This window comes from Chrysemys picta, chromosome 10 (assembly GCF_011386835.1).
Source record: "Chrysemys picta bellii isolate R12L10 chromosome 10, ASM1138683v2, whole genome shotgun sequence".
NCBI classification, from domain to species: domain Eukaryota; kingdom Metazoa; phylum Chordata; order Testudines; family Emydidae; genus Chrysemys; species Chrysemys picta.
In genome coordinates this window covers 19,866,161-19,889,172 of record NC_088800.1, presented here as the reverse complement: position 1 = coordinate 19,889,172, position 23,012 = coordinate 19,866,161, and the positions used below count along the sequence as shown (strand labels likewise).

Genomic DNA, 23,012 nt, shown 5'->3' with positions numbered 1-23,012 from the left:
CATGCAGGGTGAATAAAAACACAGCTGCTGCAACATATCAATCTGAATTTTAAATGCTAGCACATATCTGGATTCTGGTCCAAGCAATATCGTAATATATGTTGCATACTAAACACTTACACCATACAAATATACATGTAACTATCTCTACTTTTAATTCCTCCTTGTGAGTGGGAGGCAAGACCCCACCCAGAACAACACCTCGTGGACTTGCACATGGCATTTTTAGACCTAATGACTATTTTCTCCTGGTTGATTGTACCACTTTGTGGCTACAGGGTTCCCAAATAGACACACCAACAGGAAAAGTCTAGCCAGAGTAAATTGTTTGTCATATATACAGAGTGAATGATGACGAAATAGCCTAGTAATAGCTTAAATGCAGCCCCACACTGGAGGAGTTCCAAATGCCACAGCCTCTCAGAGTCAGAATTACTGGCAGGAAAATCAAGAGTAAGTCTTAGTTTATTGGATGTTCTTTCGTGCTCATCACCACAGTATCTGAGAACCTCACGTAAATTAATGAAAAAATCCACATAACTCCTATATGAGGAGGAGAATATGAGTATATAGTGTGTCATCTGAGGATCTCAAAATGCTTAACTAATATTAGATAATTGACAGTTTAGTTTTAATTGCCCTATTAATCCTAAGGAAGGGTGCAGCCCCTCTTGTAAGGTCCAGTAGATGACCTTTAGCTCAAGAAGTTGATAATTATGTCCTCAGCATTAACTTACATGTGATTTAGTAGAAATTTGTATTGTGCTTTTCAGTAGGAGTATGCTACATAAGGTAACATTTTCAAAAGTCCTTCAAGGCTAGATTCACAAAGGGGACTTAGGTGTTGCAACACTGAGCCTAACTCCTACGAGCCCTGCCACCAAGTGGTATTCACAGCACTGAGTTTGGCACCCAGGCTCCTCATACAACACATACGGAGAGTTAGGCACCTAAGAAAGGGATTTTCAGAAGCCAGTAGTGAAATGCAGAGGAAAGGGCAGGGAGAAGGCAGAGTTTAGGCATCTAAGCAGCTGATCTCTGCTCAGAATCTCAGACTTAAAAACCCTCTCCTGTAGTTAGCCATCTATGCCAGGTCAGCTGCTTAGGTAACCCATGCCCTACCTGCCAAAATGCTCTCTCTCTCTCTCCTGCTCATTTAGATACCTTTCTCATGCTGGCTCTATATGTCCCTGTGCCCTGAATGTTTTTTGCGCAGGTGCTGTGTTGTGTCCCCCCCACAAAAATATGCTGCCATCTATCAGTATCCTGCATCTAGACTACCTGCTGCAGAGTCTGCCAGGTAACAGGTGTGCTTAAAGCACACCTACAGGATAAGGCCCTGGAGGTGAGGTAAGCATTCTCTCTCCTACTTCAAAAATCCCACTTCAGGGCTTCTGCTTCAGCTACTGCTCTGAGCAGCTTGTTAGCTGTTGGGTGGCAGCAGAACTTAGATTGCTTTGTAAATGCTTACCAGCAGAAACTTAGGTGCTCAAGGTACCGAGGCAGCTAAAGGGATTAGGTGGCACATGAGCTGTAGCTTTGAAAATGTCAGCAGTGCCTACATGGTGGACTTAGGCACCTATTTACCTGTTTTGGTGCCTAAATCCCTTTAAAAGTCTGATCTTTTGGCCTCTGGTACTTTTGAAAATTTTCCCTGGGCAGCTGCTGCTCCCTAACTTCTATTTCCTTTTGTTCAGCCAGGAACCCCCTATACATCTCTCCCCAAACATGTATTGTTTAAGCAAGGGAATGTTTGTGTCTATGTGAGTGGGGGAGCTTGTCTCTGTATGGCTTTTCCCTCTGCCATACCAATTTCCATGAAATTAATGCATTTTTCCACACCATGTACAAGGAGGAAGAAAAAGAGCTTTAAAAACTTGCCAAACTTAAATAACTAATCATTGCAACTCATATGTTACCATACCATTACCTGAAAAAAAGCATCTTTAGTATCACTGGGGACACATAGGAAAAGTGATACAAAGCTGTCTGCAATTCTGTCAAACAAGTAATCTTGATCTTCTTGATTAGGCTTAAAAGGAAAAATCAACATAAAATCAGAAATAGTTATGAATTAACATGATGATGGTCAGAATTTAGGCCCCGACTCAGCAGGGTACTTATGCATGTGAGCAATTCCACTACAGATAATATAATGACTTACATGTTTAAAGTTAGACATGTGCTTAAATACCCTGTTGAACTGTGGCATTAGCAATTTCCTGTAGCATTTAATCTGACGATATGAGGAACAACACTGTTATTCATATTCCCAAAGTAATTTTACATTTTGCTGTATTCTTTCCCCCCTTTAAATTAACAGTTTTCTTAATTTGTTGCAAAAGCTCTTATTTGGCACAGCACTTAAGCACATGCTTAATTTGAAGCATGGGTTTAATCCATCCCTATTAAGCACCACCTTAAATGTTGGGCTGAAGCACTGTACTGAGTCAAGGGTAGCTCACAAGCACAGTCATGCACTGTATGAATATTTTCCCTTGGCTCCTCAGTTATGTACATATTGATAGTGTCAGGTAACAAAAGTAGTGATATTTTTGCTTTATGTTCTTATATTTAATTATTTCAAATCTTGCATAAATCTTAGCATCATTAAACAAAGTAAGCAAAGCTAAAGTAAACAGTCAATTCTGGCTTAAAGTTTTATTTTATTATTCAGTGATATAAACCTTCTGTCTTAAATGGCTCTTCACAAGTAAAATGTTTGTCCTCTGAGATCAGATTAAAGTTAGATGTTTCATTCTGGGCCTACTTCTGCTCCTGTTGAATCTATTCAATCTATGGATCATGACTTTGTAAAACAAGAAATTGTTATTTTATACATTTGATTAGAAGACATGTAAGAATAATTTTGTTATATGTTTATACCTTAAACTTTTGAAGAAACCACCACCAAAAACAATCCTGTAAAACAGCAATAGATGCTTCTGAGAGAAACAACTTTCTCCAAACTTTATAAACTTCTCCCTGTTGAAACAAACTTTTTGTTAAATTTATTTATTCAGACTGTAGAAATGTGAAAAGTTAAAGAGCGCAAGTGGTGCACTTCATAACCAAATCCAGCAGATAGTAGAAAAATGTCTTAGCTTCAGCAAACACTTGGAAAAAACCTCAAGAGGAAAATGCTTAGCTTTAAATTGAAGAGAAGCAGTTTCTTTCAAAATTATCCACTATGTTGGGTACAACATGGGGTACTCAAGTGGATACAACGAAAGCCTGATATTCTTAAGTGCCAAGCATTTGCAGCTTGCATTGGCTTTGACTGGAATTACAGATATTCAGCATATCTGAAATCAGGTCCTAAGTGTCTCTAATTTGGCACTCAAAAACTGAGATACACAAAATTAGTATTCTCGCACTTCTTATCAAACTGTCTGTACTGGGCTATCTTGATTATCACTTCAAAAGTTTTTTTTTTCTCTTACTTAATTGGCCTCTCAGAGTTGGTAAGACAACTCCCACCTGTTTATGCTCTCTGTATGTGTGTATATATATCTCCTCAATATTTATTCCACTCTGTATGCATCCGAAGAAGTGGGCTGTAGTCCACGAAAGCTTATGCGCTAATAAATTTGTTAGTCTCTAAGGTGCCACAAGTACTCCTGTTCTTTTTGCGGATACAGACTAACACGGCTGCTACTCTGAAACCTGACAAAATTAGTGAGGCCTTAGGTAGTGTTCTTTGCATTTGAATCCTAAAAATGAGTTCAACACAATGGCAATTTAAAAACAATACCTCAGAGAATAAGAGTAGCTAGCCAAATCAATAAAGCAGATTCAGATATAGGTTCCATTTATTCCCCTCTGCATCAGGTAACAGGCAGAAATTATGAACTGTGCATGGCCCCTGTGCAGAAGTATTAGTGAGGTTTTAGGATTGTCCTGGTGGGTAGCTCTACAGGGCAAGGCACACATTAGCCAATGGTGCTGGAACTAGGGTGCTGGGGGTGTGGCAGCACCCTCTGGACTGAAGTGGTTTCTATCATACACAAGGCATTCAGTTTTGTTCAATGTCTTTCAGCTCCCCCACTATAAAAACTGTTCCAACGCCACTGAACCTGGCCCCAAAATATTACAATTAATGCCATAAAAAGACTTTAAAACTCACATAATGGTATTTTTTTCAATATGCTTATGTAGAATGCAATTGCAGACTTCTACATTTTTTTTCAAAATGAGGCTGTTATTATAAAGTATTACATTACACAAATTGTATTTCTAAAGTTAAATTTTTGAAGCAGTTATTAAATCTGTTACTATCCGATAACTGAGGAATTGTAAATATTATGTAATTTATGTACTGAATTTTTCTGGAATTCATGCATTTTGACTGTGTCAGGTTTATTTATTATGGCAGCTATTAATTTCCTGTCATTTGCTGAAGGTAAAGTAGTGTCAGTACGACAAAAAACAGACTTTTTGGAGTTGGGGGTGGTACTAAAATTATGGTTTTTGAGCTGTCCAAGTCATTTTTGGGTCTATATAGCAGGCTTTCTGACAGCATTGTGTGCCAAACATATGCATACATAAGTAATTTTTTAAAAAGTAAAAAATTTGTATATTTTGAATCTAAACATCTTGTTGAAGGCTGGTAGTGAAATATTAACGTTAAAAGTAATGTTCAGTCCCTCAAAATATACAGCACTATAATTTTTTTTGTAAAAGTTATTACCAGCTATTCAAAGAATTACAGTTGACCTAAACACTTATTTGGGATAAGTCTTCAAAGGGTTATAAAAGGTTATAACTCTGCCCCTCCCATTACAGTCTATGGATGAATTAGATTAGATAATAGGGAAAAAAAACTAACTATAAGGATAGTTAAGTACTGGAAAAGATTATCAAGGGAGGTTGTATAGTTCTTGTCACTGGAAGCTTTTAAGAACACGCTAGACAAACATCTGTCAGAGATGGTGTAGGTATTCGTAAACACTTGCACCCTCCTCTTTGTCTCATCTGTTAGTACCCCTCCTTCCCTGTTAAGTAATGGACTTACACTTTCCTTCATCTTACTTCTAATGCATTTATAGAACCTTTTTATTGTCTTTTATGTCCCTTGCTAGTTGTAACTCATTTTATGCCTCTCTGATTTTGTCCCTTCATGCTTGTGCTCTTCTTTTGTACTTATCCTTAGCAATTTGTCCTTGTTTTCACTCTTTGTATGATTCCTTTTTGATTTTCAGGTATTTAAAGAGCTCCTGATACAGCTATATTTGTTTCTTCCTATCTTTACTCTGCTTTGGGATAGTTTGCTGTTATGCCTTTAATGCTGTCCCTTTGAGAAACTGCCAGCTGTCCTGAACTTCTTTTTCTTTCCCTTGGGACCTTGTCTACCAATTCTCTACGTTTGTTTATCCTCTTCTAAACAAAAGAGGCAGCTGGAGAGTCTGCTGGTAAGTGGCATTGAAGCTTCACATGTAGGGCAGATTTTGAACCCTGGAAATTTTGTTTCTTCCATATTGTTAGAGCTCCTCTAATGGATGGAGGGGAGAAGTCTAGCCAATAAATTAAATCTCTCACACACACAAAAATCTGGTTTTGGTGCCAACAGGCAAAAAGACTAAAACTATTCACTGAGAACTAACTAATTAACAATAATAACTAACACTAGCACCAAGAAGCAAGTGAACACTGGAGGGGTTCCTTCTTGCTGCCACAGGAATTAAGAAGGAACTGAGGGATAGCAGGGACCACTCTGCCTTTTATGTTCTTGAGTGGGAGGTGCAAGGACATTTAGCAGGCACAGTCCTATTGGGCACTACTGCCCAAAAGAATCCCATTTTGTACAAGATGGGTGCGCACCGAGAGTAGAATCTATGTGCACAATCTTTTGAAGAAACAGAGGGCTTGTCTTCACTGACATATTAGCTTGGGGTGTAACTCAAGTTTTTCCCTAACCTGATTCCTGTACACAAACACAAACCTCCAGCTCAACAGAAGTGGTGCTTTAAATTTGAGCTAGATTGCGTATAAGGGAACTTTAACACGTACACACCAAAGCTTGCGTGCTGCTGCGCTAGTAATACAATGGGATGCAGGAACCTGAATTACAACTCATCAGCTTCTAACAGAATCCCTCTGATAATCCAATCACTCTGTGTAGCTTAAGTGGTGTTTCCCAGTGTGGTCATTCTCACTTCCCTCTCACTTGAGCTAGGCAGGTATCAGGATCCCACCTACAGGGTGGGGGAAGAGGCCAGGGCCATGGTTATAATGGACATGGTCTGAGTTCAGTCTAGAGCGTTCAAGGCCAAAAGCAGCAGTCAAGGTTGGAATCGAGGTCAATGAGTTGCACCATGTCAGAGCCAAGTGAGTCAGCCAAAGTATGGTTAGTAAAACGGAGGCAGGGCAAGATGCAATAATGGAGCAGGGAACCAGGAACGAAGGCAGCCTGAGGAGTTAGGAGCAGAGCAGGGGACCAGGAACCGGAAGCAAGGCTTGGCATCAGGAGCAGGACTGGGGCCAGAAACCAGCAGTAAGGCAATGTATCAAGGGTCTGTTTGCAGCAGCAAGCTGGAAATCCACCTAGTTGCACAAACGGCCTCCAGATGTTCTCCCTAGGACAATTAGAGAATGCAGTAGGCTCTGCCAGTCAGGACCTCCATGGGTGAGACATCCAGTGGAGCTTGAACCCATAGGGCTCATTGGCTGCTGTTCCCTGCTTCACCAGACCTGTGGTTTGGCTGTGTGGACAAGGGAGCCACACAGGAGCCTGCAGACCTGGGTTCCAGGTCCATGGATCCTCACAGCAGGAGTCCTGTAGACAACAGCCTCATGCACTACACAGGCCTGATTCATTCCTTGAGCACTGTCCATCCTGTGGATTGAATGAGAGATGGATCCTGTACAAAAATACCACGTGATCATGTAATTCAAAACTATACTATAATGCATATACAGAAGGAGGCTGAATTAAGGTTATATAGGCAACCCTAATTTTGGCATTTTGGCCCACGTCCCTAAAGGTATTAAGATGCCTAACTCCTATTAATTTTAATGGGAGTTAGGTGCCTAAATACCTTTGAAGATCTGGAACTTACTAACTGAGTGCTTAACTTTGCAACTCTAATGTTAATTTAATGTATTTTTCCCCAATATAATAATAGATCAGGTTTGAGACACAAGAAAAAACTTTGAGGGGAAACGTTCATTGCTGCTGCCTGAGGTGAGCCAGTTGTGTGTATAAATAATGGACTTCACTGTCTAGATTTCTCAGTCTGGCATCTTTCATGAATTAAAAAAACCTAAAGAAAAAATGGAATATGAACATTTTAAAATATATGTTTACTTAAGATATCAACCATAAAGATTTGGCACTATTTTATGTTAGCAGTTTCTATTTAGCAAAGTGGAGTAAAGTGTACATACTTTGAAATGGTGAGCTTTTATAACCAAGTCCCAAAGTTTTGCTGCTTCCAAATGTCTTGGTAGTTCTGTAAGCTGTTTTAACTTGAAACCTGGGTATCTATAATTCTAAAAGGAAAAAATGTTTAATTACTAATTATTACATTCCTTGTAGTTTCTCTTTTTTTGTTGAGAACATATCACTTCAAATGTATCCACCATATATTTTTTCTAAAGTGAAATTGAAGACACTTACCCACAATGGAAATGTTCCATTGTTGGGAGTCCCATTTTTTCAGTAGTATTTTCTTTACCAATTACTTTCTCTGATTGTCCAGACTCAATGAGAGGTCCAATTATCAATCAGTCAAGGTACAGCAAGAAATTGCTGCCTGATCATTAATAAATGTTTTGCATCCTTATGATTCTGTCTCAAAAATTACTTCCCCCCCCATAAGCTATAGAGTAAAACCCCAGTCAAGGTATTTTGCTTTGTTTTATATTTAAGTCAGCAGTTCAATTTGCGATCATATTTTGCTATTTCCCAGCCCCTGCCTTCATTTCCTTGTTGAAGCTAGTCACTGCAGAGTCATTCTGTTAACTGTATGGCAAGTGCATAACAGACAGTGTTCCAGCAGAGGCAATGGACATAGCTAAGAAAACAATTCTCCTTCTGCCTGACATCACCCCCATATAATTTGAACATGCTGTATGTTTTTTATTTCACGCCAGGAAGTGGGTCAGTTTGTATTTCAGAGTACAGAAAGCAAAATAAAAATAAGAAGAATGCTTAGCATTTACATAGCACTCAAAGTATAATGCAAATATTACCACTCTATGCAGATAATACCACTCTTGTGAGCTAAGTGGGTTCTGATCTAGTGATGTCAATAAAATTACTCATGCAATTCATGTGAGCAGGTTTTGGTCCTTAACTTTAGAGAAGTCTCAGAAGAACACAGAACCTGATTTGCTATTTTTAGATGTATCAGTAATATTTTTCTTAACTTAATTAGCTCAGTTATAAATACATTATTGTGTTGTGATAGAAGTTTACATCTGTTCTCATTTCATATTATCTCTATGAAATTTAGTCAGTTAATATTTTAGTGCTCAGTTCCACAACACTGACACCTATCACTAACTTTACTTATGTAAGTAATCACATTGATGCCTCAAATGGAGCAGTCAGAATCCCTGGCTGTCCCAGTGGCGCCTTGTGTGCTCTTACCAGTCAGATTTGGTTAAATGCTCCTTTAACTTATGGCAGGAGCAGAAGCAGACTCATAGGTGGCTGAAGAAAATGTTTTTGGGGCAGAGAGGCTCAGCGGGGGCATATCCATGAGTGGGCCTAGGTGGGCTACGGCTCACGCAGTTAGCACCCAATTAAGCCTCCATCATAGCAGTAGTGAAGGGGCTTTTTCTGGCAGAGATCAATTTTGGGGAGACTGAGTCCCCTCTAGCCTTAGCTACACGCTGCCTACGAGCAGCCCCAAACAGCCCCAGGAATCAGGAGAATATAAAACTGACACACAGCTACTGTTGCTTCCCCCATAGGTTCTTCATTAAGCACAGCTTAGAGAAAACCAAAAATTAAGCCCCAAGTATTCATTCATGACATGTCAATTAAATCAAATTAAATCAACACACTCACACCATATTTGGATTTTCCATTATGCAGTATATCTAAATGTATATAATTAATAAAAATAATATTGAATCTTTAATATATATATTTGGGGCCTAATTCTGTATTCCTTTCTTTCCCTAAATTGACACTGTTGACACAATATATTGGTTTGATATTATACTGTAATCTACTTTATTATATGTTTAGCAAACTTACCTTTACATTTTTTCTGCTTGATTCCTCAGCGATATATTTATCAATCTGAAAAATGTTTTAAACAAACCATTCAAAACTAATGTTAAATGCACTTCTTACCATGAATTAAACATCTTGTAGTCTCAGATAAAGGAAAACGCTTTCAGCTGATGACATATTACAAGACAGAACTTAAAATAGCCCAAGTATGACTTCAAATTGAAAAACATGGCCTGTGACCCTCAAAGGCTTTAGGTCGTACCTACACTACAGAATATAGTATGACAATATAAAGAACGATCACATTTTTGAGTAGTTTTATCTGTGTGATCATATAGGGCGGACCACAATCTCAGTCTAAGATGCAAGATAGAGGCCCCTTCGAAAATTTGGTCTTCACTGTCTAAACCTGTAACAGAATGAAAAAAAAAATTCAATGAATAGTATACCTTTGTTTTCCTCATCTTGCCTGTTTGAATTGAAATTTCTTCTGAATCAGTAAGTTGAGTATCATTGGCTTAAAAAAAAGAGTAAGAATTAGCAACAAAATAGTCAGTTCTGTTTTTTCAGCTTCAGGACAAATTCAAGATCTTGACCAAACTAAGGCTCCAAATGTGCAAATATTAATAAGCTTAATTTTATGCAGTGTGTAGTCCTACTGACTCATCTTTGAGATGACTGGTAGGCTCCCATTTCCTTTCTGTATACCTCATCTTCTGTTTAAGAACTACATTTGTGGAGGATGTGACAAGCTGAAGTCTCATTCTTGCAAAGATGTTTGTATGTACAGTACTTTACTCATACAAAGTTTTTGCAGGATCAGGGCCTAAGTTTGCTCCTTTTTATTATAAATTTAACACTGCACACATGCATTTGCAACTGGAAGTTAAGGGTTAAACTTTAACTAAACAAAATGTAATGGCTTAATACACTGTGAGCAAACTGCTGTTAAGAATCATTGCCCATGTCTAACACCTCCAGGCATATTCACTTTATAAATTTAAAAAACACATTATCCAATTGCATCTATTATGCACCTATTTGTTCTTTATGTGATGGAATGAAGAGGAGAGTGAACCCCTAGGACTTAAGAGTGGTACCTTTCTTTTAAGTTTCTGACATTCGGGGGAGTTTGCACAGCTGTGGAATTTTGTGTATTTATGAGTTCTTTACAATTAATGATTTTTGACTTACAATACCAACACGAGGAATTAATCCAATTTTACAAATAGAGGACTGAGACACAGAGTGATTAAAGGCTTGTCTACATGGTGGGGTAATGCACTCTATGGGGCTTTGATTTCTAAAGCACGCTAACATGCTGTGCATCAACTGGTCCATGTAGACCCTGCGGGTGCACACCAAAGGTTTCTAGTGCTCTTTTAAAGCATACTAACAGGGTCTACGTCAACCACTTAATGCGCAAAACTTTAGTGAGCTTTAGAAATAACAACCCGATAAAACACATTACCCCACCGTGTAGACAAACCCTAAGTGCTCATGCTTAACCAGAAGATTATCCTTGTGGGGTGGGGTGGGGTGGGGGGAGAAGCATGAGCTTGTCATCAATTGTCATACATGAACTTTTTCTGAATTTTCACCATGTAAAACTTTACTTCATACTTTGTACCCATATAATTTTTCTTGATCCACAAAACTCAACTACCACATATTATTCAGAAAAAATACCACTTCCAAAAAGTATCATTAGCTGCAGCGAAGGAAGTGTTAACTATCTGCTTTGATATAATTTGTAACTACTCGTGTATTACTTTTGGGTCAAACAATGCTTTTCAGAACAATGTCTCTGACTTAACAGAACACAGCAGTTAAGCACATGCTCAAGTACTCTGCCGATTTGGGACTAATTTTAGGAATTCAGTGGCTGGCTCCACTCAGTCACTTTTAAGTAAGTGGCAAGCTTTCTTTCAACAGTTTTTCCATAGTTTTATTGTTGTTAGCACCTAATAATGTCATTGCAGTGCCTAATTCAAAATACATTTTAGCAAACAAACCAATTCAGGATCTATTAAGCAAGAAGACATGAATGAAACAATTGTACATGGGAAAACAAAACAAAACTTTTTTCAAAAGTTAGAGTGCTTGAAGTCCTGAAATTCACAAATCAACATATTTGAAGAAAATGATAATATATTGTATATCAGGTAGCCCAATAGGATATAATGAGAATGCCCAGACTTTGAAAAATCAGGATGAATGTATATATAATTGTGTGGATATATCTTAGGAAATACTATAACTAATATTCAGAGAGTGTTCATCAGAAAAATAATAAAATAACATTTTTCTATGTACATGGAATTGAGTATTTTGTCATTGCAGTGAAGAAACCAAGCAGAAATAATTAGATTTCAGCTCACAGATAAATTAATAAATCAATTGACAATCCTACTGTATCTACAACATCAGGACCACATCTCCCAGGAGATCCCAATATATACATAATGCAGAAAACAATACTGAAATCAGTTTACTAATATTTTCAAGATACAAAATTTCATAAAATAGTAAATATAAAAGATAAATACTGGACAAGAGTCTCAGCTGATGTGTACTGGCATATCTCTACTGAAGTCAGTATCAATTTATCTAGTTAAATATCCAAACACAATTATTTAGTTGCAATAATAATATCCCTGCAGCCATAGCAATTCAAGATACAATCTGCTAAGCTACTTCTAAGGAAAACCAATGTGCTACAGGACATGGTGCTGATGATTCAAGATGTGGCTCTCCCCTTTCTAACTCACTATTGAACCAGTGGCCCAGCATGGACTGACAACGCATTGCTGGAAGTGTCTTTCAGGTGAGATGTAAAGTTGAGGTTCTAGTCAACTGTGGTGACGAAGGACAACATTTTCATCCACTCTCAGCCAGAGGGTATTTTTTGTGTTCACTTATCTTAGCCTCACTGATTGCACCAAAGGAATGCATATATTTTGTGTAGGTGAATTGTATGTATTCATTTACTCTGTTCCCCCTGAAGCAGGTGGACTGGGAAAACAGGTAATTGGCAGAGCCTTGGCTCCACATTCCCAGTGCATCAGTGTAGCTGAACTGGTGTAGGTTAGTGTAATTTGTTGTAAGTATAGGAAACAAGAAAGGAATTATGCCTCTTTGAGGCACAGTGACTCCCTGGGCTACTCTTACAGTGATATATATGCATATATGTTTCCCAGGACTACTCCTGAGTCTACACCTTATGCACCATTCCTTACCCAAGGCTATACATGAAGATACAATCTATCCCTATTGAACACTGCATGATCATTTTCTACTGTGCAAGTTTCATTCTACTTTATTTCACTGGATCTTTATCCAATTCTCTGTCTATATATACACACTGCTTTCCTCCCCCGCTTCCCCTATACTAAACAGCATACTCTCACAGCTATTTCCAAAAACTGGAACATAATCACTAGGGCTAAGCCAGAATTTAAACGTTGGGAAATGGATTAAATTACTTCATTGACCTTTCAACCATTATTCCCAGTAGTAATAACTAAAATAATTGCCCATTACTTTGCTCTAGTGAAACACGATGGTCATCTTCCTCTGTTGGTCTTTGCTGAAAAGAAAATATTTTTTCAGCATGTTTCTTCAGTTCAGTTGTGCACTCATCTATTCTCTTCTCCAAATCTGAGACACGGCTGCTTTGTAGTGGAGCATTTTCATACAGAAACTTAGAAATAGTATCAAATGAATAGTCATTTCTTAATTTGTCCACCAAAGGACGATCTTCATCTAGAAACGGAAATCTTGGCCAATCATCCTGCAATAATTACGTTAAAAATAATTACTCATAAGCATCATCAAAAATGTTAAGATAAAATTAAGACTCAATCATATGTGACATTTACATTTTTACAATGCACTGCAGTTCCAGTACAAACACACATTTCCTATTCATTTTAATGACCTCTAATTTTGACATCATTGTTTAAAGGACTCTAATTTCTTCTTATGTTGAATAGCACACTCACATTTGGTTACAACAGTCAGCAAAAAATAGGAATGGGCCAGAGAAGGGCAGAACAAATTCATGTTGGGTGAAGGGCTTTATACACCTCTACTCAGATATAACGCGACCCGATATAACACCAATTTGGATATAACATGGTAAAGCAGTGCTCCGGGGGGCGGGGCTGCGCACTCTGGTGGATCAAAGCAAGTTCGATATAACGCGGTTTCACCTATATCGCGGTAAGATTTTTTGGCCCCCGAGGACACCGTTATATCGGGGTAGAGGTTTACGAGGACTAATTAACAAGACTAGGACTTTTTAGTTTGAAAAGGAGAAATCATGCATAGAAGAGTTATCATGGTTCTAAGGACACAAATAAAGTCCTTTGTAATTTATGTTCTCTGAAAGTATAGTACTGTCTTCCATCTGTGGTGCATGCCCCGGAAAGCAGAGGCACGGACTAAGGTCCTCAGTCCAGCAAAGCACTTAAAACTGGTGCTTAACTTTAGGCAAGCATGTAATCCCATTGAAGTATTTAAAATTACCCATGGGATTAAGTACTATGCTGGAGCAGGGACTAAATGCTAAAGTGTACAATCATAATAAATTGATGATGACTATACCAGGATTGGACACTGTTCAACCCCACAGTAAACAATGGACATGTTCTAATCTGTTAATAGTGTTGCCCCTTTTGACCTGAGCGGTTAGCCAAAAATTTGGGGTCCACTATGTTGTCGCAGTTAGGAGGAGAAGGTGGTGATAGTCAGGTATTTCTTTCATGCAGTTTTGTATATTTACAAAGAATGTATGAAGTTTTGTGTCTCTGAATGCAGAAGCAATCAAATGGCAGGAAACAGCTTTCTTTGCTAACAGCACTAAGAGCACTCTTTTCACTGTGCACCCTAACCCAAAAACCTTGTCCCAGATTTCTTCCAAGGTCAACCAATGTGCTTTCATCAGCTCTTTCAGGCTGCCTCTCCCTCAGTCTTTCCCTGGTTTATGTCTGTTCTGCCTCCCACCACCCAACCCCAAAATAATACTCAACAAAAGCTCCTGGGTGGGTTCACATATTTCTTTTCTCTTCACTGGGAGTCTATCCTTACAGTTATGTTAATTGAAGGGTGAATTCACACCTGTCAGTCTCAAATGAGGTTTTAACTCAACCCAAAGAAGGTTTCACCCATATACCAACTAATCATCCTCTGTAACGAATAGATATAGGTCCACTGCAGTGGTCTCTCTCTCCAAACAAGAATGGATGATTGGCTGAAGCATCACTAGTAATCAGTCTTAATATGGAATGTTTTGGTGGTATACAGTTTGTAGAATTTACAGGGAGATCAGGAAAATCTCCCCTACAAGTTTATCAACGCAAGACAAGGTAGAATGGCTAAATAAGCAAAACTGATCATTCCCCCTTTCACAGTTGGCAGAACTTTTTGTCTTTGGCCTTGCTGTTACGGTAATAAAGTTGTGGCCTGGTCATCTATTTTAAACAAGCTATGAGTCAGTGTGCTCTCTCAAGCATGCCCTCCACAATACAACAGGAATTACTGCTACAGCAGACACAAAACTTCCTCCGTGGCCTATCTATGAAAAAAATGCAGGTTAACAACAGAAGCGCTGTTCTCTGGAAGGTTTCACCATTTCTACAAAGCTCTTAGTTTCCACTGCCCAAGGGCCTAGGAAATACAATCCATGTTCAAAACTTGGTTTTCAATATTTATATTCATATGTCTTTTGCTCAAGGCCTTGTTCTTGCTTGTTTACTCCACTACACACACACACGGGTAGTTAAAATAATAAGCATTTTTACTTACCAATTTCTGAGACTGTAAGAATTCTTCAAAAGTACCAGGCGGCCCTTGCATCTTCTATCAAAGTACAAATATGAATTACTCTTATAAAAATACCTTATAAAATTGAGATGAGTTTAAGGTATTGTTCTTAGTAAACAAAGCAAACACCATGATGTATACAGTATATGCTCATTAGTTAGCACTAATAAATGAGAGACCCATTGAGTGTTACCTAATTTTGAGAATTAATAAACATGAGAACAAATGTGAAGACAAGAAAGGAAACAGCATCACAAAATGTAGTTTTTCATGTATTTTGACTAGTGTGAAATATTTATAAACAACACTTTTTAGTATATTAATAGATATACTGCAATATACTTTGTAAAAGTAGTAAAGTCTTATTAGTATGATAATCTGAATTGTTCTTAATTCAATTTTTTGCTTAGAAGTGGGGAGAAGTATCAGGTTTGCAGATTAGCAAGTAGTCCCATTGAAATCACCCCATTGACATTTCCTGAGTTTAGGGCAATTAAAAACTCAGCCATAATTTTAAAAAAGCCTGTGCAGAAAACTAGCCTGAGAAATCTTTTAGAAAAGTTAAGTCACAGAAAATAGGGGCCTAGTATGGGTCATCACTGAGAATGCCAGATTGAGGACAAACTGCAAGAAATAGGGCAAACACCCCCCAAAACTGGTGGTTTATTCTATAACTATATTTCACAAAGCTAGCATCACCATACTGGTTAGCAAGAAGCCGAAACAAGAAACCTTTAAGCCAGGAGCAGGCAAACTTTTTAGCCTGACAGCCACATCGGGTTTCGGAAATTGTATGGCGGGCCGGCTATGGGAGGCTGTGCTTCCCCAAACAGCCAGGCGTGGCCCAGCCCTGCCCCTATCCACCCTCCCCCCCCTGCACTTCTCACCCCCTGATGGCCCCCCCCGGACTCCTGCCCCATCCAACCCCCCCCGTTCCCTGATGGCCCCCCAGGACTCCTGCCCCATTCACCCCCCCCCCCCGCTCCCTGTCCCGATAGCCCCCAGAACCCCCGCCTCTGACTGCCCCCCACCACCCCATCCAACCCCTCCTCTCATTCCTGACTGCCCCCCCGGGACCCCTGCCCCATCCAACCACCCCTTATCCCTGTCCCCGACTACCCCTGCCCCCCGGCCACCCCCCCGCTTCCTGACTGCCCCTCGGGATCCCTGCCCCCATTCAACCCTTGTTCCCCGCCCTCTGACCGCCCCAACCCCTAGCCACACCCCCGCCCCCTGACCACCACCCCTAACTCCCCTGCCCTCTATCCAACCCCCCCTGCTCCCTGCCCCCTTACCGCGCTGCCGGAGCACTGGTGGCTGGTGGTGCTACAGCTGTGCTACCCGGCTGGAGCCAGCCACACCACCGCGCAGCACAGACCACCGGGTCAGGCCGGGGTCTGCAGCTGGCTGCCCCAGAAGCTCACAGCCCCACCACTGAGAGCATTGCGCCGGCGGCACAGAGAGCTGAGGCTGCGGGGGAACAGCAAGGGAGGGGCTGGGGGCTAGCCTCCCGGGCCAGGAGCTCAGGGCCCGGGCAGGAGGGTCCCGTGGGCCGCCGTCGTTTGCCCATCTCTGCCTTAGGCATTCCAGTCCCTGGCTTCTTTCTGGACTTTTATGATGTATGATTATTAAAATCAAAATACCACACATAGGGTTCTTCCAATCCCAAAGGACCAGCCACTATCCCCAGGTCAATATACACACTTCAGGATCTCACCAAAATACCACGCTATAATTTAGTAAACTAACTAATGTTTTATTAATAAAAAATGAAAAGAAGAGTGTTATTAATGGTTAAAGTGAATCATATATTTTACAATTGATTTCAGAGTCTGTAGATCAGGATATATTGAGTCCAATTGTTCATCATAGGTGTAAAGTCTGCTAAGTCGCTTAGAGTCCTTTCATAAGTTTGTCAGGGTTTACCCAAAATGGATTTGGGTGGGTCCTATCTTGCTAGGGTGACCAGACAGCATGAATGAAAAATTGGAACAGGGGTGGGGGTTAATAGGAGCCTGTATAAGAAAAAGACCCAAAAATTGGGACTGTCCTTATAAAATTGGGACATCTGGTCACCCTATATCTTGCATCTGGAATAGCCCCCTGAATATTATCCAGAAAGATCAGAGCTACCGGATCTTGCCCAATGCTTCTCTTGTTATAGCTGAAACAGGCTGGCAAGCTGACCATCGTCATCTCCATGTGGGATCCTCCTTTGATGAAGAATGCAGCAATACAAAAAGCCTGTGGTCCCCACTGTGACCCATGCTTCCATTGATGGGCCACTCAGTTGTTGTAGCCATTCAAAACTACTAAGGTGGTTTACTGGTGTTTTTTCAATGTGAATCAACAAGATTCAGATAGTAAGGTTATTGACATAGGCTATTTTAGTAAGCTTCCTCTCAATGCTAAATACAGGTTTTTAATCTACTAACAATTGAGTATAGTTGCATATATAATGCAAAGACAATATAGAATTACAGGATATGAAAAGGATTTAGCATCTACAAGCTAATTTGGTTACATTGGTAAACTTTCAACAGAATATAGATAAACACTGACAAACACATTTAGCATATACTCTTGATTTTTATCCATACGAGCAAATGGGCTTATGTTTATCAGCCTAATTAACTTCTCTTTGATACCCACACACAATCGCAATGCCTCTTGACATGCCTTTAAGAGTCATAGCCAGGTGAACTGCCTGTTGCTTTCACTCCAAGCTGGCGAGCTTACCACCTACTCCCCACAGTGCTCCCTGGCTGTGGCTTGGCATGGCCTCTTGGTGGCACTGTGGGAGCATCAGCTGTCGACGGGCTCTGCAGATCTAGGTTCTGATGATCCTTGAATCCTTACATCATCCCCCACTTCAGGGCCCCCTTCCTCTCGATGGGTGCTGGACCTGTTAATCCAGCTAGGGTGACCAGACAGCAAGTGTGAAAAATCGGGACAAAAAATATAAGACAAAGCCCCAAATATAGAGACTGTCCCTATAAAATCGGGACATCTGGTCACCCTAAATCCAGCTGGTTTTGATTAAGCCTTTTTACCAGACCAGGGGCATGGACATAGGCAGCGGGCTCCCAGGAGCATTCCTTGGGACCGTCGCCCTCCCAAGCAATTAGGTAGCACAGTCTCCCCCTTTGCAGTTTAGACTTGAGGATAGAGTGGCCTATATATTCCTCGTGCCCATGGACCTTGACTGGCAGGGGCTGCTGTTGGGACCAATCGGGAAAGTGGTACCCTATGTAAGGCTTCAGGAGGGATACATGGGAAATGGTATGTACCTTAAAAGATCAATGGAGCTGTAATTTGAAGGTGAGAGGACTGATTTGCTGACAAATCTGGAAGGTCCAAGAAACTGGTGGTCTAGAAGGAATTTGTAGTCCCTTTTTGCATCTTTGAGATAGTCTTTAAGCTCTTCCTGGATACGGTGAATTTGCTGGATCCAGTCACCAGCTGCTGGGTCCAGGAAGGCCGCTGTCAAGGCCAGTTGGAAGCAAGGGTGGAACCCCTAATTGGCAAAGAAGGAACTCTGCCCCGTGGAGGTGAGGTTGGTGATTTTGTACGAGCACTCAGCAGAAGGAAGGAGGGAGAATCAGTTGTCTTATGGTAGTTGACAAAGCACTTTAGGTATTGCTCTGATACTTGGTTCATGCTCTCCATCTGCCCATCTGTCCGGGAGTGGTATGTGGAGGAGGTAAAAGCACAAACATCCATTAGCTGGAGCACTTCACGCCACAAAAGTGAGACAAACTGCAGGCCTCAGTCTGAGGCGATACAGGTGATACAGCCGGGAAGCCCATGAAGACAGATCACATGAACTACTAGGAGCTGAGATGGTGTTTCAGTAGAGGACAGGTTGTTACAGGGGATGAAGTGCACCATTTTGGTCAGTTGGTCTATAACGATCAAAACCATGGGGCAGCCATCAGAGACAGGGAGTTCTGCTATCAAGGGTGATGGAGGCCCAGGCTCTAGGCAGGATCTCCAGGGGTACTAGGACACCAAGGGGCTTAGTACAGGGCTTCTTGGTGCACACCCTCTGGTCACAAGAGTCAATGTCATCCCGGACTTCGGATCGCATAAGAAGGCCACCAGACAGGGCTGCCGGCAGGGCGGGGGGGAAGGGACACAAGTGGGGCAATTTGCCCCAGGCCCCGGGCCCCGCAGGGGCCCACACGAGAATATAGTATTCTATAGTATTGCAACTTTTTTTTATGGAAGGGGCCCCCAAAATTGCTTTGCCCCAGGCCCCCTGAATTCTCTGGGTGGCCCTGCCACCAGAACAAAGGAGAAGCTGTGCGGAAAGTCTTATGATGGCCAAAGTGGTGTCATGACAGAGATGGAGCACTTATAGACGGTGGCACCTTGGTGGAACATATTTGCACCCATGAAGGTAGGTGATGCCATCCTGTGTGGCACATAGCATTTTGGTTCTGGTCCTCATTTGACCAGGATGTCCTTTTATCTCCTGGGATAACGGATTGTTCCACGAAGCAGAATGGATTAGATCAAGGAGGTCTTGGCATATTGTGGCACTAAGGAAGTTGTGAGGTTTTAAGAGACAGGGTAGTTCTTGGTTAGGCTCGTTGCCCTCCTCCCCCTTTCGGGATAAGGTGTCAGCTTTCCCATTCCTGGTTCCCAGGAGATAGGTGATGATGAAATCAAACAGAGAGAAGAATAATGTCCCCCTGAGCCATCTTTGGTTCAAGGCTCAAGGCAAAGGCATGTCCTGGTTAATGCTTATTTTGTAATGAAAGAGGTGCTGGGGCTCAACAATTAGGTGCTGGGGCTGAAGCAATTTTTTACATTCATAACTGATGTAGCAAGCCCAGAGGTGCTGGGGCTAATGATCTGCCAAGTCTAGAAGTGCCAGGACTCAGCCCTGGCAAGCCCTGGCACAAATTAAGTGCTGGTCCTGGTGTTCTGCAATAAAAACATAGGTTATTGTGCCATCGCCATTCATTTTCTTCCAGGGTCAAGTGTCAGTGGCCCACATGAAACTGCATCAGTTCCTAGTTGGGCCCTGGGGTTTCAGTGTGCCCCCCCTGCCTTTTGCTCATGCAGCTGGTTGTCAATGTGGAGAGAGAGGTCACTGAATGCATCAAAGTGGGTCAGGATCTCAATGTAGGCTAGCTCATCCTTTACTTCCTCACTAAGTCCACACTGAAAATGGTGTAGTTGGACTGCCTTGTTCCACTCAATGCCAGTATGAGTCACTGGAACTAGGCAGCATCTGAGGCAGCTGGACCTTGGTGGAGCCTTTGTAGTGCTGCTTCTGCTGAGCAAGTATGGTCAATCAGAGGGCTGCAGGGTACTGTCACTTTGGGTCTGTTGGGCAGTACTTCCTGTGGCACCTACTTTCCACAGTGCTCCCTAGCTGTGGTTCTGCATGGCTTCTTAATCGCTCTGTGGGACTATCAGCTGTCCCAGGCTCTACAGATCTGGTCCCCAGATCCTTACAATGCCAACATTTTAATGTTTCAAATCATTGCACAAAGCAGAATGCAAAGGACTTATTCAGTTTCAAATACTGTGGAACTCCTTGCCAAAGGATGTTGTGAAGGCCAAGACTCTAACAGGGTTCAAAAAAGAACTAGATAAATTCATGGAGGATAGGTCCATCAATGGCTATTAGCCATGATGGGCAGGAATGGTGTCCCTAGCCTCTGTTTGCCAGAAGCTGGGAATGAGCGACAGGGGATAGATCACTTCATGATTACCTGTTCTATTCATTCCCTCTGAGGCACCTGACACTGGCCACTGTCAGAAGACAGGATACTGGGCTAGATGGACCTTTGGTCTGACCCAGTAGGGCCATTCTTATGTACTTTTGGTCTGACACTTAAGAAGTGCTGAACTCTGGCAACTCCCAATAAAGTGCTTCTTAGTATCAAACACATGAAGATATTATCTGAATAAAATAGTAGATGGTATCATTTAGTAAACTCTGTTGAGACAACGTTTATAGAATAAGGTGCTGTCCTGGTCATATAAACAAAAGATTTTCCACTTACAGTGTCACAAAATGTGAAAAGTTAGTTCTTGAAAAAAGAAGCTTTGATACTGTAGTGTATCACTTTACACACCTATTGTGACTGCCATAGAATGACAGTGAAATAATCTAACTCCTGTGAAATGCAGCCACTTATTTTTTTTACTGCAGTATATTACACATTGCCAACAAGAAAACATGTCAAGCCAAAAGCAACAATAAGATCTGCTTAAATACTGCTCTCAGTTATATCCATGCAATCTCATTGAAGTCAATGGGATTTCATCAGTGTAATGGAGATCAAAATTTGGCATAATATCTGTCTATAATGTCAGCATTTTGCCCAAGAATACTGTCTGCAATACCACTATGAATAATATACCACAGACTGCTCCTTTATTGTGTTTCACTGACTCAGGAAAATCCCAAAATCATTTTTAGGCCTAGTCATTTTGATCTAAAGACACAACTGCTGAACACTGAATAGTAATTGTTTGAGTACAAAGACTCTAACCAATAAATGACTAAATATTCATTATATCATTTGGAATTCATTTTATAATATGGCATTATTTATGTTACTAAATCTTAAAGCATAATCTCTCAGTCATACAAATCTGCAGAGAACAATTTGTTTCCAAATCTAAAAGAAGTATTTTTTTCTTGAGGGAATCCAAATATGGTAGAAATTTGAGAAAAAATGTAAATGTCATGACAAATCAGGTACATACTGTACCATATTTCATTTGAAATACTGAAAACTTCTGAATATAAGTCTGTATGTTCAAATTTCAGCTATGAGTGACCAATGTACAACAAGAATGGCAAAAGCCTATGCATTATTAAACGTACTAAAGTACATTAACTAATAATAAATCTTCTATAGTACCTTTTATTCAAAGTTATCATAGCATTTTAATTCATTAAGCATCACAACACCTTAGTGACATAGGCAAGGTGATCTCCTAATCATTTTGTTTAGCAGTGAAAAAATGCAGCTATAAACATTTAAGCAGAACTCAGGTTCTATTTTATCAGCACACTTCAATACAATACAATAGTAAAAGGTAATAGTAACAATAATCTTGTATCTACAGTGCACTCCTTGTCAATGGAATGAAACATAAACATAATAAAATACTATCCTCTTAAAATAAAAAAAATTAAATAGAATAGGCTAAGTAAAGGATAGGAAGAAAAGATGAAAATATAGGGTCAACAGTTATCATTCTAAAACCTTTTTTTAAAAGTTTTAAGATGCTTTGAAAAGTAAAGAGGGACAAAATGAGATGGATTTCGGGCGGCTGAATGTTCACCACTTTACAGCCAACTGCTGCAAAATTCAACAGAATTTTTGTGGATTTACACTGCTATCACTAGAGCAGAATTTGGTCCATGGTCCTTTTTAATATCTTTCTAAACTCTATATTGGAAGGTGTGTGAGTGATCAGAATGTCTATTTCCTATAAGTTTAATCAAAATATTGTCTAGTGTGTCAAAATTAATGTGAGCAGGTCTCAGAAGTATGGCCTTTCTCTATTCTAAATACTACGCAATATAAAATATTATGCTTTCCATTTATGCAGATAAGTATAACCTCTCCACCATAACCCTGCTAATCCTTTCTGTCAACAATATTTGTTCAGTGTTGTTATAATGAATGAGAAACATGGTGGTTTAGGAATCTTGTTTTACTGCAGTTAATGAGGGACTGAAGCAAGATCTTAATTTCCCTTTCTTTTACTGCTGATGATCAAGATATAAGCTACACAGAGCTTTCTTTTTCTTATAAACAGCCAGCTCCTGATTTTCAGTGAATATAGCAAACTGTAATGTTACCACCACTGAATCTTGCACCACCCCCAAAAAAACTGCTGAACATAGTGAAAAAAGGTGGTAAACAACAATGATGGAGAAAATATTTACTGGTATTTAAAATGTACAGAGCACTTTCATGTGGCTTGGGTCAAATCTTATATTGTAGGAATGTAAAATGTA

At 40.3% G+C, this 23,012-nt stretch overlaps 1 protein-coding gene across 2 annotated transcripts in view; it reads right to left on the bottom strand.

Moving 5' to 3' along the window:
- The window catches only part of FAM227B (family with sequence similarity 227 member B), a 178,442-nt gene that overhangs the window by 154,304 nt on the left and 1,126 nt on the right, over positions 1-23,012 (bottom strand). For both annotated transcript variants that reach the window (XM_065558151.1, XM_065558152.1), the window contains exons 2-8: positions 14,996-15,049; positions 12,731-12,980; positions 9,637-9,704; positions 9,209-9,253; positions 7,387-7,491; positions 2,887-2,985; positions 1,931-2,032 (exon numbers count right to left, since the gene is read on the bottom strand). In XM_065558151.1, the coding sequence (XP_065414223.1) occupies positions 1,931-2,032; positions 2,887-2,985; positions 7,387-7,491; positions 9,209-9,253; positions 9,637-9,704; positions 12,731-12,980; positions 14,996-15,046 (720 nt within the window). In that variant the 5' untranslated portion in view covers positions 15,047-15,049. The remainder of the gene's footprint in view (positions 1-1,930; positions 2,033-2,886; positions 2,986-7,386; positions 7,492-9,208; positions 9,254-9,636; positions 9,705-12,730; positions 12,981-14,995; positions 15,050-23,012) is intronic.